At 52.1% G+C, this 16,805-nt stretch overlaps 3 protein-coding genes across 3 annotated transcripts; 1 reads left to right on the forward strand and 2 right to left on the reverse strand.

The window, feature by feature from the left end:
- Positions 1-4,281: 4,281 nt before the first annotated feature.
- On the forward strand, positions 4,282-4,533 carry A1O5_04891 (uncharacterized protein; the record flags this gene model as incomplete). The annotated part of the gene is made up of 1 exon (XM_007745495.1): positions 4,282-4,533. The coding sequence occupies one exon, from the start codon at positions 4,282-4,284 to the stop codon at positions 4,531-4,533; it is 252 nt and encodes an 83-aa protein (XP_007743685.1).
- A 1,403-nt stretch (positions 4,534-5,936) lies between these two features.
- On the reverse strand, positions 5,937-8,369 carry A1O5_04892 (uncharacterized protein; the record flags this gene model as incomplete). The annotated part of the gene is made up of 3 exons (XM_007745496.1): positions 5,937-6,086; positions 6,137-8,186; positions 8,248-8,369. The coding sequence occupies 3 exons, from the start codon at positions 8,367-8,369 to the stop codon at positions 5,937-5,939; spliced, it is 2,322 nt and encodes a 773-aa protein (XP_007743686.1).
- A 6,652-nt stretch (positions 8,370-15,021) lies between these two features.
- On the reverse strand, positions 15,022-16,513 carry A1O5_04893 (uncharacterized protein; the record flags this gene model as incomplete). Its single annotated transcript, XM_007745497.1, has 3 exons — positions 15,022-16,124; positions 16,246-16,330; positions 16,424-16,513. The coding sequence occupies 3 exons, from the start codon at positions 16,511-16,513 to the stop codon at positions 15,022-15,024; spliced, it is 1,278 nt and encodes a 425-aa protein (XP_007743687.1).
- Between the last annotated feature and the right edge of the window lie 292 nt (positions 16,514-16,805).

Below are 16,805 nucleotides of genomic sequence, written 5' to 3' on the forward strand. Positions count from 1 at the left end.
ATGCACCGGACCGTAGCCAGTGACCAGCGCCTTCGAAACAGAGTCCTTCATGGACTTTGGTCTGTTTCTGTTTGCCTTTTCCTAGCGTCAAGACGTCTGAGAGACAAAGGGCTCAGGAATCCAAAGGACTTGGGAACTTTGGACTGCTGGAACGGTGCGTCGACAGGCATCCGTCGACGGCGGGAAGGCTGGAGACTTGTGGCGCCCGAAATGCGAATGCAGATAGCCATCTAGAGCACCGCGTCTCTTTCAACATCGACGGAACAGGAATTCCTGCACAAAGCCGTGCATACGAGCGTCGACAGCTCACGATGGTGGTACAGGAGAGGCGCCCAAGAGATGGAGTCCTTACTCCCTTGCCTCAGGACTAGTTAGAGAAATTGGGCAACGAACGAACCAAGAAAGCATCCTTGAAGGAGCTGCTGCCTTACACTAAGAAGTTGGGACCGAACTTGCACAGAGTAAGCTTCCTTCCGCAATCTCTGATGTCCAATCTCGACCGACAAGCAGGCAACCGAGCACCCAATGTTGATGCTGAGACTCGTGCCACGGCGTGTTTTGGCTCCGGGGAACCCCTAACCGTCTATTAGGTTGAAGACCGGGGTGTGTCTGTTTGAAATGACCCACCAGGGGCATGACATTTGGGGTAAATTGCAAACTTCTCACCGCCCAGCATTCCCGTAGCAATCAAAAGGGAAAAAGCCAAACAGGATGTAAAATCAATAACTTCAAAGCTTTTGATACTCGTGCGGTCACTTGATCAACACAACTAGCGCTTTTTTGGAATTGTGGATGCGCTACTGTGTAGATCCAACGGCAAAGGGGTTCTCAACGTTGAATCCTTGACACCACAATGGTGACGCAGCTGAAACTTACAAGGAGGTGCGACCGAATCAAATTCCAGAAACGAGGAAGGCAACCATTCGCGTCGTCTTTCCATCCGACTTGGAACAATGTTGGGACGAGTGCACATGGTCCAGATGCCACCACCGACGCTGAGATTCTTGCGGTACACCGGTCAAATAGTGTTGCAACCTGTCAGTTAGTGGCTGCCTTTCGATGGCGATGTGGAAGACGCACGATGTGGAAGGCGCCAATGAGGGTCTATCGACTTGGAGAGTCCTTTCAGTGGAGTGTACCATGGAACGGAGTGCCTCTGACCAAGGTTTCAGTGACCGCTCCATCAGCGTGGCGGTGGATCTCTGGTGACGCTTATGTGGCTCGCGCAGAGGCCACTAGAGCTGACAGAGCAGATTCGCAGTTGCTTCTTGACGTGATCTGAACCGGCTTTGGCCGTCATACCCCGTCCCAAAAGGACAGAAGTTCCAAGGTTAGCTTTGATCAGAAAAGGCTCCGACAAGAGTTTTTGCCGTCTCTGGAGACCATTCGCCCCAGGAGCAGCCATGATGGAGGTGAAGATTCCGGCAGCGCAGGCTCCAAGTGTGGTAGGCTCCCTTTAATCCCCTCATTCGCCATCGTGGCTATGCTAGGGTGCAAACAGAAGGAAGCAGTGTCCATGACGTGTTGGCAAAAGCAAGAACTGTACACGTGGTCTTGATTTGAAGTACTGCTAGCACCACTTAGCAGGACATAGTGACTTGGGAAGTTACCCACGACACTTGGACTCCTCCACCAACCCCTTCGCCAGTTCATTTGCTCAGGAATCAAAATTGGTGGTGGCGAGGGTTTCTATCGTTCGAGAAGGTTCGACACCCTCCAGCGCCCTTATCCCCGTCAGGATCCTGGAAACATCTTTGAATTTTACTGGATTACTGGGTAAAGAGCCGGCAATCATGCTTGTGTCCGGGCCTTTGAGGTTGGCATTTTTGATAGGAGTGCCGATCGGGGCTGAGCATTCTCCACGACCAATGAAGACCTTCACAAAAGAAATGCTGAGTGATTGACATGCTGATGCTGTTCCTCATAGTCCTGACCCTTGCACAAAGCTGTAACAACGTAGCAATAAGCTGACCAGCAAGGACCAACAGTAGTTCTCGTGGTAAGGCTGTGCAGCGATGTGCGGCTGTAGCCTCATGTCCAACAGAGCGGACAAAGCCCTGGAGACTTTTAGTATTCCAGGTTGTGAGGGTCGGCGACCGTCTATACGTGGCGGGAGCAGCATCAGCTCTTGTTGATAGAGAGTCAAATCTGTCAGTAGGTACGAGGAAAAAGGAGGAGAAATCCAAGGGGGGTGGCGAGCTGAAGTAACAAGATATGCGCGCTTGGACGAGCTGAAAATGGCATCTAGACTCACGGAACAATAGTTTTTCCGCCTTCCCAAGAGAGCAGGTGCAAAAGTACCATTTTTCAAGGTTCGGCTGGTCTCGGGGCGCGCCGAGCGCTCACCAGCCACGTGCTGTGGCAGTGTGTATGTGGCGCTCAGACTAGTGCCGTGTTAGGACGTACTAGCATTAGCTCCTGCACTAGCTTCATTGACGCCAACTTCTCTCTCAACGTCAGTTCAACCTCTGTTCTATAACTTCACTCTTAATCCTTCCGTGACAACATTGACCACAGGTCGAAATGGAAGAGCCGCTCATTCTGTTGCCCTACCTCACCATATCCATCTGAGGCAGCTGGCTTCAGGATTGCAGTCATTACAGACCTTGCTGGCACCATATTTGGCCTTTGCAGGCCCGAACATTTCTTCACAAAAAACAAGCTGGAGAAAACCTGCGGACATTGAGATCCCTAATAGCAGGACTGGATCAATCTCAGATTTGGAGTCACAATTGGTGGTGCTGGCGCATCTGGGACCATTACGCACGTGATAGCAGCGCTGGATGCATCAAACTGGGGGCCGCAAAACACGCACGTTGTGTGCCGTTCAGACTAACTTCGATTTCATGAAGCTTTGCAAACTACACGATAGGAGGGTTTTTCTCGGCGACCGACAGGGCGTTCTCTATTGTCTGTCACGAAGATGTCCCCACGCCGCATCATGGACGCCTCTCCGCAACGATGGATGACCTGCTAGTGTCCAACATGGGCAATGGAACTTCGGTTCGATTGACGACTCCGTCGCTTTCTTCATAAGACAGATCTTCGACCTCCCCGACCTTCGTTTGCAGACACTGGTAAACAAGAAGATTCAATCGTCGGTACGTACCAAAACTATCAAATTCTTACATTCAATCGCACAGAGCGGCCAATTCCATTCTGCCATGGAAGTCATCTAGACTCTCTCCGACGAACCGAGCACATCTAAGTCACCCACCATGCACGACCAGGAATGGCGAGCAGCATTCGCTTGCTGGAAGAAAAGAACAGCTTAAATTTAAACCACTTTTGTCGACAGAGCAAAGCAGATACTCTCCAAGAAATTAGATCGAGTATCCGGCAGAGCATGTGCCTGCAGGTTTCCTTGCCCGGACAGCTCCTCCTCCTTTATCCTTCTGGCATTATGCTTGTCGGCAGAGCCCCACCCTCGCGTAGTCGGACTACCAGCTGGCAGGCTTCGGAGTGAGGCACTCGCAGACCACGGATCCACAATCCAGCGTCCTCCTCTTGTGCAGCCAGGCGTGGGATATGGTCGTCCCGTCACAAAGGGATGATGATACAACAACCAAGTCTGACTTGAACATTGCCCAAGGATGCAGTCGGCAGATTAGAGAACGGGAAAAATATCTCAGCACGCGGCGCAAGTCACTCGAAAAGGTTAGCCCCATGTCTCACCCTTCGAATCAGGACGCAGGAATCTTGGGGATCTTGGGGGCTTAGTGCAGCCTGCTGCCCATTGATAGGCTGGACGCGCCTTAGCTCCATTTGGCACTGTCTCATTGGCCAACGCCAGACATAGTGCTTGCCTGGTCAGTTCTGTTCGGGGTCATCCTGCTTCCCCCCTCCCACACTCATCTCGTTTTCCTCCCTCGACTCCCTTCTTTATATGATATTGCGTTGTTTTACACCAGACGAGCAAGTTTTGTCCCCATTGTTTGAGCCATCAGTTTGCCATCGGCTTGGAGTTCTTGGGCACGCGGACTGTCGATATCTGGTCTTTGATATGGACGCAATCCCAACCCGCGTCCCGCGAGATATCAGGTTCTGTATCGCGAAGATACCTACCCACCTTGGGCAGTCGGTCATGGCACCAGTGAAACGAGAAGAGTGCGTCCTTTGGCTTTTGCGGTGAAGAAATGGTTTCAATGCTGACGCTTGATACGACGCAGCTGCCGGCGGATCCCATTGACGGCGTTCACTTTGCTTACCGTCCCAGAGGACCCAATGCTGTCTGTGTATCTTAGAAGCAGGGAAGCCATCGACATCAGCATGGAAAGAAGGATGTCCGGAGCAAAGCCGGAAGCACGTTCCAGCTCTTGCGCAGCTTCAGACTCAGCCAAGGGTCGTCCCCAGCCGCACCATGTTGACGACCCCCCGATCGATAAGGACAAGGTCGCTAGCAGGCTCCAAGCTTCCGGGATGGAACTCGAGCTTGACAAGTTCATGGGCACTATCACGGCAACAGAGTCGCCTGATGCCGTCATCAAGACGATTGCTTCGACCAAGGGGATACAGTTTTACGAAACAGGGTAAAGTAAGACTCGACACCATTCTTCCACACCCGAGTCGGCATATCATATAAGGCTTGTGAGCGGCATATTGCAGAGGAAGTCGCCACGCTGAACGGTGCGCAGAGCTGTGACGCTCGTTGAACAGGAATTCGTGAGAAGGGTCATGCAACATCATGTAGAAGTTCCTCCGCTTGTTCACTGTGTCATTTTCCTACTCCATTCCTTCCCTGACGGTCTTAGTATATACTTGTATGTAACAGTGTCAAGCGGAAACTATACTAGTACCAGAAACTAGGTAGTGTTAGTATTTTATATCTAGTTGTCCTGAATCCGAGGCGAGGCGAAGCGGTTACGAGATGCGAGCAGCGTTCTCCGTCAGCAACACTGAGACTAATACAGAAGGCAGGGGCCACGCGGGGACGGGGGCAGAAGAACTATATCTATACCCAGTATTTTACCCAGCTATGGAATATTTGGAAGTCGTGGAATCCACCTTTGGCCTGCACCAACTCGTCAACGAGGTCAAAGGCATCTAATCCGCCGGACTTTGGTATGGTTGCGCACACCGGTCGCACACAGCGGCTGGGTGGACATCCCACACCTTGGTCTCCTACACGTAGTGAACCTCAAGTGTGTAAGGCTCTTGTCTTGACCTCGTCGTGATCTATCTACGACGGACAACCGTCAATGAGCACAACGTAGGTACGTGAGAGACTCGTCTGGTGGTAAAATGTGTATATTAAAAAAAACGTACTGGTTGTTTCGAAATGAAGAAGAATGTCGAATCCGTCGTTACGTTTGTGTGAGATCTCCCCCTTTTTCTCTGCTCCGTTATCGTGCTCCCCCCCTCCCCGTAGGTATCAATGTCGACTTGTGTTTTGCTCCCCCTCAGTGAGTTACGTTGTTTATCTTCTATTTTATTGTTTCCCCTCTGGTTTTCCGTGTCGGGCATCTTAAACCAGCGCTCAAGGCTTCTCCTTTGACTTCGAGGAAAGCCCGAGATGACTAGCTCCAGAGTTCCCCTATTATATCGAGCCAGAAGACGAAATTTATCGTCCAATTCGGCCCGTCCCGCCTACGTTCCTACTTGCCGTTCTTCAACGGTCTTGATTCGATGCATGATCATTTGCATCTACGCATGGCTCCAGATACCACTCATTGATTGCTGGTGGCTGGTTGAAACCATTGAGACCGACTTAAAATGTCGTATACATTCCCACATTCGCCCGACCTCAGACATCCACGCATAGCATTCCCTAACTTCCACGCCCCAGATTGTGGCCCCCTGACTGGGTCCATCTAGGAGTTGTTGATCTTGTCGATTGTCGGGTAAGGAAAGCAAAATGCTTCGTCTGGAAGGATCGCCTGAATCCGCAGCGGAGATCTGCCAGAGTCGCCGCTAACGGCTTCCTGATCTCCTCGGGTTCAGACGTCGGTCATTTGCAGGTCACGTTCACCGGCGGTGGGGGTTTGAACGTGCAACGTATACATGGAGGCATTGTCCGCAAGCGACAAAGCATAGTCGGTGCAGCCAAATTGCTTTGTCGAGAGGTCATATGTCATGTAGCGCTTCAACTGGAAAACGTCAGCGGCAGATAGGATCGGCCGATAGTCCCAAGACTCACCGATGCAAGTCTTACTCCCAGCCAGAGACATCGTTCAGCCCGCGGTGCTGCATGACTTGGCAGTTCCAATGAGCGTTCATCTTCGTCGACCACTTGTCCCTCAAAGAAATCTGACGGGAAATAATATGGCGCCCAAACTAGGCCACGGATGGGAAAGTCTTCAGGCAGCTGTCTTCCCGTGCCCGATTGCTGTTGAGGGAACTCCTTTGACTCGACGTGCGCATCAAACACTCCGGATCTGCTCAAGCTGTTCAAAGCAACGACCAATAACTCCCATGGAACGAAATTTTCGACATAGATCAGGGCACCTGGAACGTATGACAACGACCAAAGGAATGCTAACGTAAGATGTAGGAAAGGGACAATGTTGCGATCTCCAAGCTTGCCAGCAACTATGGACATTGCCTGTGACCAAACGGGAAGAACATAAGACGTAACTTCATCTGCCGACGCAAATTTGTCATCAAGTCGAAATTCGGGTGGTGGGGAGGCCTGACGGAAGTTGCTTGCAACAATAGGTCCACTTTCTTCCCAGAATTCGCGGTGAATGCGCTCCTTGGCCACGGGATCCGGGGCGGTTATGGTACTCCACTCCTGCTGCTGCTGCTGCTGCTGCTGCTCTAACTGGGAACCCGTAAGTTTTTCATGGTGAGCACGGAAGGCCTTCCAGAGGAAATTCTCCTCCGAGCCAAAGTCAAAAAGACATGCAATCAGGGCTGAGGCTACCTCTGGTCCCTGGACTTTCCAATTGACACCAGATCTTGTGATGTGGCTGTCTAATTCCAAAGTAAAACGATTAATTTGAGAGCAATACTCGTCGATGGAACCCTTTGTGAACAGAAGTCCGGCCGCGGTAACCAGAGAACTCTCGAGCTTAGAATATTTCGAGGTGCTGGATTCCACTTTGGGTTTTCCCTCCAAAAGCGGACTAAACAGAAGCATGATCGAGTCCCTGGCATTGGGAAAGGGGTTGATACTGATTAGAGCCTTGGAATAGTAAAACAACTGGCAAACAATATGAGGCCTGGCCAATACTGCGAGGTGATGCTGGATTCTGCCAGTGTCGGGCGAGCGGTCGGCGGCTTTGTGGTACCACATGCGAGCGACGTTGGACCAGGTTTCTCGATCTCGCATGTCAGCCTCTTCGATAGCCATGCGATAGCGGGCAAGATCGCCTAAACATTCTATCCAGGTCTCGTGGAAGGCGGGGACCGATTCCATGAGAAGCCCCATCATTTGGTAGGCGAGGTATACAAAGCTCAGCATGTGCTCCAGAGAATACGGGAGACGATGGCGGAGCAGTTCCAGGAAAGAATGGATTCCATGTCTCCACATGCGCGCAGGCATTGCATATTTGGTGGGCAGACGCCGCAACGCCGGCGACGCCGTCGGGTGTTGAGAGGCCAAGAAGAAGTCATGATGCTCGTGGAGGAGTGTGCGGTGCAAGGCTATCAAGGCCTGCCATTGCTCGTTGGAGAGCTTGTTTGTAGTTTGAGCTTGCTGGGCACATATCTCCACACATTTCTTCTCTACCATAACAAGTCCTGCGTAGATGCCCTTGACCTCGTTGACCAGTTGTTCCAAGGATATCGGCCGTGTCTCGGGCTGGTGTAGTGGCTTTGTTGTGTCCGTGTAGGCACAGGGATCATCTGGGTCTTGGTACGAGTGAGATGAAGTGGGCCGAGGGTTCCTATGTATCTTCCTTTCCGCCCCAGAGCAGTGGACCAGAGCACCGGGGTTATGTGGCCGCGGGGACGAGACGGGCGTCTGCTGCGCCGATTGGTAGCCCTCTACGCCAGCTGAAGGTGACGGCGCTCTACTTGAATCCGGAGGTGGGGACTGGATATGCGTGCTTTCGTGGTCGTAGCGGGTCCGGGAGTAACCTGGCGAGGCCGAACCAGGCCGTATCTTGCTAGGACGGTATTCTGGTTCCACCGCAGGCCGCTTCGTGGGTCTGGGAGGATCTGCAATGCTCAACTGCTGCAAAGACTCGCTAGGCTCCTTTTTGATTATTGGCGGCGACGAATCGGGTTGATGACTCCTGCTGGTCCTATGGCCACGAAAGATTCAGAACAAGGAATGGGACATGGAGAGGGAGAGGTCCTCCGTACCTGGGCTGCTGATAATGTTTCCGAACCTGGGAATCAGCCGAAGCTCCAGTATGGGCCGCTCCGCCACCGGGGCTGGATTTCAAGTGTGGGATTCGTTTGGAGTCTCCGGAGTAATAAGCCATGGCATCAAAGTCCTGGAGTTTTCAAAAGGGCCCTTTGGCGTCAGTCCCTGGTGGCAGGCACAAAGTGGCACAAATTGGCTCGGGGTTTTCTCGGCTTTTGCAAAGGATGTGGTTTTTTGGAACTTTGGTGCTTTTGGGGCTTTTTGCTGGTTTTGGCTGGAAAACGGTCCCAACTTACCCTAAAGGCTTGGGTTCAAAAACAGGGAAATAGAGTCAGGTGCTTGCAAAGAGGATCACGATGCCAGAACGCGCGGAACGGGCTTCCAGAGACGAAATCTGAGAGAATTGACCGACCCTGTTCTGGGTGTTACTGGTAGCCGAACACAGTCCATATAAGATGAAGAACCTCACAGAGCTCCTACATGGCTCCGGCTGTGAGGATATTTCTTTTAAAGGGAATTTTTGGCCCTGCCCGTACGGCGGCTCATAAGACCCTCGTCTGGTCTTGGTAGATTGGATCCTGAACGCCGAGATGATGGCAAATCGAACGGGCAGGTGACACTAATGCAAGGACTTTTGACTAGACAGGTGCAAGGGACGTTGGTGCGGACCAGGTGCGAACCACGCACCCCCACCCGGGCCAAGAGAAAAGGCAACCCCGCGGCTCTGCGGACGATCCACAGCAGGTCAAATATCATCCAATGGCCGTCACCAACACGCAGCCAAGCTTCGTCACGGGTCTTGGCCCCCAAAGGCTGCCTCGACCCCTCCCAATATTTGCCACTTGCCCTACTTGTTACTCATGACAGACCAGAGCAAACTCGCCAGGTGAAATGAAATTGTAACCAGAGGTGAAGGGAGCGTCCAGTCATTCTTATACCTTTCGTTCCCTCGTGATTTGCTAGGGCGTATACTATGACTCATCAATCAGTCCATCTGTCCTTTTGCCCATCACCCGCTGGAGCTCCTTCGCTTCCCCCGCGCTGCCGCTAAGGCTGAGAGTGAAATGAGGGTCAGAGAGAAAGGACGAGATACTATACTCCGTGCCTGAGGCACTCAGGTATGGAGAGCTCGGCCCCGCTCCTGTCGTTGAGGCTCTGCTTGTCTCTGCTGCTGCTGTCGCTGCCTCGCTTTTGCAATTTGCGAACCACTGTCCCTCCGATGCTCGGGTCTGAACAGCTGCGACCGGGCGCCGAGCTCGATCGCAGCCTGACGGCCACTACAGAGTACGAGTACTTTGTGCATACAGGGTGGAATTCAAGATGTGCTGGCTGCTCTTGCCGGGGCGTTTCATGTAGGAGACTATTGAAAGTGGCTGCAGGGCCGCGTGTTGACCTCGCTTTGAGTTGGCTTCGCATGCTCGTGCCCAACATTCTTCCAGCTTCATCGTACTTCACGGCCAATAAATACTGAACTGCCCCCTCTATCCGTCTCTAACCGTGAAGCTGGTGAAGCGGCAGTTGGGTGGTTGATCTTCTCACTAACATACAAGGCGTCAACGGTCACAGGCGTGAACTTGCCCTGTGATAAACAGTCCTGCTGATGAGGAAAGAGAAATCCTGCCTCACTCTCGACCGTGTTCACATTGACGATAGGCTCCGGTTCTGTTTGATTTACAGGCCTCCTTGATCCTCTCCTCGAGCCCTTCCAGCTGTTGATCCCAATGATCCAGCATGCAATACAGGAAAGTCCTCCTCAAGAGTGTTACACTGCTCAATGAAGCACTGGTGTAGACAGCGCCGCTCCCCTTTTCGGTGCTGAACGTCGCTCGAACCACTGACGATTGAAGTCTCAGTTCTTCCTTTCGCCTCTGCTCCTACGCCCGACAGCGAAGAGCGTCTGTTGGACAGTGCCCATGTCCCTTGTCGTTACCATCCGCCGCAGGAAAACCACACCTCACTCGAGGCCCACAAGATTGTGCTTACATGCAAGAGCGAGGAACTCGGGTTGAAGTGATAATGCGGGCACTCTCTGCATGTCAAGAGCATCTTCAAGAGTTGGCAATGTGTACACATCAACTTTGACTTGCTGAGCAAGCTCATCTGGTTCCCAGCTCACCCGGTTCCGGCCTGCAACTGCGCCCCATGGAGAGCCGAGAAGATGCAACAATGACACGTCTGTCGACTTTCCCAAGCAATGATGGCCGTCGGGTGACACACTGCCAGAAGTTGAAGCGGTCATTGTGCCCTCTCAGCCGTCACTTGCTGAGAAATCTGCTCTCTGTCATCCGCAAAATCATCGCAGTATGACAGATGCCTGCAACTTCCTGCTTTTCTTCCCTGTCCCTTCTGCCTCCGGCCCTCCCGGACCCTGCTCCTCCAAACCGGAGAGCTGTTCCAAAGCTCAGTTATTTGGTCCATGTGCATCAGTGGCCAAGAAAAATGATGTTCTTGTGTCATTGGTTCGTTTGAATATGGGTCGCTGCAGTTTCTTGCAGAAGCGAACGATCCTTCCGCCACTACCACATTAACTAGGCAACTGCACAGGCAACACTTCACACCACAGATCGCATGGTTTCCTACAAAGACATTCCCTTGCGAGTTCCTCGCACACCACTGATGCAACAATCAGACATTTTAAATATTGAGCACGCAAACCTTTCCGCATCCGGATCCGACTCCTCCCTTTCCCTGCTCCCGCGACGAATATGACAGGAGCAACAGGCTCCGAGTCAGACCGGTTCCGATGAAGAACAACAATTAAGCCTCGTCTTCGCCACTTCCGCTTCCGATATCATCATTCAAGGACCCCAAATGGAAGGTTGCCCCATGAGTCGGTTCCACCACGGCGACGCTCTATGAGAAGGAAATCATGTTATCGGACCAAAAGAAAAATAAAGTGGTTGTTACAAGTACAAGTATAGGCGACGAGCAATATCGGCGGGCGCCAGGAAGTTACAGGGTAGTGGTTGGGAAACTCTACAAACCGGTGAACTTTACCCAAGATTGCATCAATCCACTCCACTCGAAAGTCTTTGCCGTAGCTCCATGGCCAGACTCGTCATGGCTGTGGCTGGACTGATCCTTTGGTGTGGCAGGTACACGATCCTGCCTTGGTCTCCTCATTCATCTTACACAGAAGGCATCTGATTGTCCGGGAAATGACTCGAGGCTTTCCAAATACGAATGTAAGCGAGGATGCCATGTCCAAATCTCAGCTACCGCATTCCAGGCTTGATGCTCTCCTTTTTCTTTCCAATTTGAGCCAAGGCTTATATGCATCAACGTTACATGTCGAGAATGCATATTTGCTTTTTCCCGACGGAATGCGGGAGGTCCTCAATCCGAGTATACTTGTATGCGGCTGAAACGTAACCTTTTTGATGCGCATGTCCTCCCCTTGACCGAGTTGGGCAATGCACCAGCCGTCGGTGGCCGACTAAGTCCAATTTGGAACACAACAACAAGCTTTCGCTATGATCGTCAATCTCGTTGGGGTCACTCTTGTGTGATCTCCAGGCACACACTCACGTTGCCGACAGTGCACCTGCATCTCCCAGGTTGATAGAACATATCGCAGGTGTCGACGTCCTATCTTGGCAGGGCAATTGTGCTGAACCATGTTCTTGGTGTGTTTTCATGGGCAAGTCCATCTCCCTCGAGAGAGCTCAGCCACACCGGTCGTCTCTATGCGGCTCAGATCTCTCTCGTGGGGCCACCAAAGAAGTCATCCGGCAAGCACTCAGCTGCCTGACGAGGTGGTTGCCTTGGTCATCCAGCCCGGAGTCTTTGCGATCATCCTGAACAAATGCGGGATGACTGAAACTCGGATTCTAAGACCCAAAGACTGATTGAAAACCTGCCGTGGTCAGACCTATAGCGCGCGCGTGCATTTTGTTGATTTACCAAGGCCAAACTGGAATAACCTTGCTGGCTTCCTTGCATTGGGCCACAGACTACGACCGGGACTCCTCCACCGAGGAGCTGAAAAAGGAAGATTAGGCAACTATCTGCCAAATCAAGCATAGCAATCTGACTATTATTATTACAGACTATTCATGTAACGTAATAAGGCTCTACCGGGCGCCGGTTTCGGGCATGTGACTAGTCGAAAAGATCGGGGGCGCTACCGACAGGGGCTGCAGGGCCAAAGTTGAAAGAGCTCTCTCTGTCCTCTTTCATGTTCTTAAACCTCCAACGTCATGTTTTCTCAGACAAACTAGCATTGCAGTGCCCCCCGGACTCGGGCTGGTCCAATAACCTTCTTCAACGCCCTATTTCTCTGACAGCCTCATGTTGCAGCGTTTTCTGTTTAGCCTCAGAGCGAATTGCCCCTCGGCCTGCATGGATACGATTCTCATAACTAACCGGCCTCGCGTTGGTATGTGCAAAGATACCGGCGCTATCGATTGCGCCCGACACTGCTATCTTAGTGTGATAGAGGACTTGAGACTCCTTTCTGTCGACGGAGCACCCCCTTCGGAGCACTCAAATGTAGGTGTCCCCTCGTCCGTTTGCAGAGCGGAGCATTCGGTAGTGGATACAAGGAACGTCATGACGCTCATGACAGTCACACCGTATTGCAGAGTTCGTCTGTGGCACATCTAGCCCGCGAAGCCTGCGTGGCTCCAGAAGGGTCGACCATGACGCAAGAAATGTCAAATGCCATGTTCCGTCCCGCGCATGCCAATGCATATGGATGAAGCAATAGTGGATGTTGGGTATGCATTTCCCATGTCTCATCTGCAAGGCAACTGCCCTCAAATCGACCGGGCCCGGTTCCATTAGGGCGCAGACCGATCATAGACCAATCCGGACCAAGATGCAAGGTAGTTTTGTGCTCTATCAAGTGTTTATAATGGAGGGTAAAGTTGAGTTGGCTTCGACCGATGACCAAGTATCTCCTTCAGCCTGATCTTACAGCCTGATATCATCCTTTTTTTTTTTTGCCATTGATTCCAGTCTGAGCAAGGATTGATCCCTATCATCGTCGGGGCTGGAAGTCACCCTCATGACCCATCATCGGAAAGCTCTGTCTCGACACGAAATGGGCTTTTTGGGAAAGCCAGGATGGAAGTGCAACAGAAAAACCAAAGTTCCCAAGGCAACGCAAAGAATGGGGCCCTGTGCACGACCGGTGTGGGAAAAAAAAATTGGTAAGGCTGAGAGAGCGGATTACGACGAGAACGGGCTCGAGCACTCTCCTCTCCAGGGAGAAGGCTTTGTAAAATGCGTTGACTCAGCTTCTCCCAAGCAAGGCAAAGGAAGAATTGTGCCCGTGCACGAGCTCGCCACCCGTCTCTCCTTCTTGTCGCTCCTCAGATGTTCTATTTGTCTTCACAGATCATGTGGATTGAAGTTAAGAACGAGCTGAAAAGTTTCTAACTGTAAGAAAGAGAGAGAGCGAGAGAGCGCGCGCGAGCATCACGAGAGCTGTTACCTCCCTCTGCCTCTCTACCCGTCTCCTATTTTCGGAAACCGACTTCTCAAACCTCCTAACATCCGCCTTCTCTGAACGGCGAGGACCTTGAAAACCCGCGATTTGACACGGAGACGCGATGGGAGAGGGGGCGAGAAACAAGAATATTAGACATTCAGCTGCCAGGATACGACGGGGAACACCTAGACTATCCTCTCCTAATGGCGGAGAGGAGGAAAATCTCTCTCAGAGCACGCGGAGGAATCCATCTGCCTCGATCCCTGCAAAAGTGAATACTCACTCTTGAGCGACGAGCGAACAGTCCTCGTGGACCTCAGCTGCATGGCTCGAGGAGGGAGGACTCGGCGAGTGAATCGACGAGGTCTGCTTTCCTTTTTCCCCCTTCCGCCCTTCTTCTTTCTCCCTTGCTGTTATTTCTTTTTCGGTTCAAGAAAAGATGAGGAAAAAAAAGAGAAGGAAGGCACACAGGACGGAACCGGAAGGAGGATATATAGAGACTTGAGGAAATTCTTTTAGACGCCAATGCCCACGTGTCAGAAGCCTCCTTCATCGTCAGTATCCTCCACATGCATGGTCTTCGAAGGTTTCGCGGTCAACAACTGCATTTCTCACTGGCAGAAGAAGAAGGGACGACGTGGGCCCATCCGTTCGCACCATCCTGGCGGACGAGATAGGACTTCAAGAAAAGAAAAAAAGAAAGTAAGAAGACTAGGGAAATCCTCACCCGTGTACTCCTCGAGTCTCCTCCCCCATCATGTCATGTTCAGACCAGTGCTCTATCCACGTTTAATCACGATTTCACCCATCTTCTTTTGCATAAACACGGCGCTGCTGTCCCGTACTGGTCCCGTACTGCCTGGGTGAGTGAGCAATTGAGCCAGCGAGTCGCTCTCTAGATTGCGTTTCGTTCAAGCAATAAATCAATCACCTGTCTTAACTGCGCCGGCAGCGATACTTGCCCAATTTAATGTGACACGGTGAAGCGAAGCAGCAATCGACTGCGGGAACCTCAGTCGGCGAAATGAGACTTCCATGAAGAGGCTGATAGTTGATGACGGGAAGACCTGCAGTACAAATGACATTCTTTGGGGCTCATCTATATGCGGTACAAGATGCGCGTATCGCACATGCTCAGCATGATCCGCTCCAAATCAACCCGCAAGTCTGCATTCACAAGACACGCACAAGAATCTCCAACATTATAATCGCCAGCGTCTCGCCAAGGCAGCCGTCAATGAACATATCCATCGCTCTCACCATGTTTTTGTACGACTTCGTGGTCTCGGGGCCAAAAATGAATAGTTGCCACTGCAACCTGACTTTGCACGGACATCTAAACCAGATACACTCTTCGTGCCCGCACGACGGCACGACGGCAAATCGGACATTTCCACCTTGACTCATCCCCGTCTAGGCGTTGGAGTATGGAACGATGCCGCCGAACTTGCTCGAGTAACAAATCCGAGCACCAGTGACAGATAGCAACATGCATGCAAGGCTCCAACAGTGTATCGATCTTCTGCTCACAACATATTCTGCACGCGCCGTTAACGGCCATCTCTTCCGGGTCGAGCGGCCGTGGCCGTAGCGGTTGAGAGTCGATAGGATTGATCTGTGGGTGTGTATGTGGATTATCTCTCTCGCGCCGAAGAGTTTCTCGTAGTTGTAATGCGTCCCTCAAGGTTTCTATCAACTGTTGTTCCTCCCGCCACCGCCTACGATGTATCATGGCATCCACTTGTCGTTGGATATCCGCATTCTGGGATGGTCCGGTGCCCAGAACACTGGCAGTGGCCTCTCTCGGCGTATCGCCCACGTTTGTGGCTCCGGCTTCCATGGATGATCTCTCCTCTTCAGCTTGTCTATAGCGATTCCAGGCTCGACCAAACATTGCCGTGATGGGGCTCTGATAATTTTCAGACTCAATTTCCTCTCGGGTGCCGAATGGGTTGGTAAAGGCTCGTTCCCTCCTTCTTGAGGCTGAGGGGTTCGAATCACCGTTTGGACCTGATTGCCGTGCTGTGATTCTTTGAGAACCGGGAGGCGGTCCACCCTCTCTTAGTTGGGCTCGTCGGGCCAGTCGGGCCTGTTGAGCCTGTTGGCTCTCTTGAAACCTCTGGTGTAGAGGGTCGCTTCTCGGGTACCCATCTGATGTTCCGGCGTGGCTGGAATGCCCAGTACCACGAGGGATGTAGGGATGACGCGGGGAAAGTGGAATTGATTCACTACCAGCAGGGTGCTGTAATTCATTGATTCCGTCAAACGACCAGGATTGCTGGTGCCAGTCGGATAGTGGGGATGGGTTGGTGTGCGCATGGTCCATGTTGTCTGTGGATGGAAGCGCGGTCTGATCCGACGGGACTGCAGCATAAGGAGTTGGAGGGTTGGAAAGGAGAGACGCAGACGTCGTAGACTGTGAGTGTAAATTCCAATAATCTGATAATGCAAATCAACGATATGTTCACCAGCGAGCGACTTATAGTTGGAATCTGATGTTGCCGACGACGAAGATGACAAAGCCTAAGCAGAAAGTAAAAGAATAAGTCGTTGGACGTACCGCGACACTTCCAGCAGTAGCGTTGCCAGCGCCTGCCTTGAAGTCTCATGCCTTGGCCGTCAATGTAGAGAGGGTAGGCAGTTGCCTGACTTGTTGTAAGCACGGAAAGCATAGATTAAGAAGGGCAGCATTCGACACCGCACCAACAACACGGGAAGAAGTCTGCGGAGAGGCTTACCAGCGGTCTCTTGTCCGCGCAGGCGCAGCAGCCAGGCACCGCGGTCAAAGCGCAGCCGATAGTTGGCTTGTGTTCGCACGTCTCTGCCATTGTCGAGTGCGAGATTGAGATGACCTTGTCGAAGTGGCGCAATGACAGCGCCAAAGCTGGTGTTATTTCCTTTGTAGGAGAGACATATATGCCCTGACCCTACAGCGGCAAGGGTCTGACAATATCGTCCAGTGCAAGCGGCCGCAATGCTTGCGGAGACCCCGTGAATTGTTTTGGCCAAGTGGTGAAGATGATGGATGAAGTTTCAATATAACTCGCATCGGAACGGAACAAAAAGTGCCCACAAGCGGGGCCTGCAAGGCTGCAAGGCTGCGCGAGGCTGAGATCTGAC

Source organism: Cladophialophora psammophila (assembly GCF_000585535.1).
Source record: "Cladophialophora psammophila CBS 110553 chromosome Unknown aczJe-supercont1.6, whole genome shotgun sequence".
NCBI classification, from domain to species: Eukaryota; Fungi; Ascomycota; class Eurotiomycetes; order Chaetothyriales; family Herpotrichiellaceae; genus Cladophialophora; species Cladophialophora psammophila.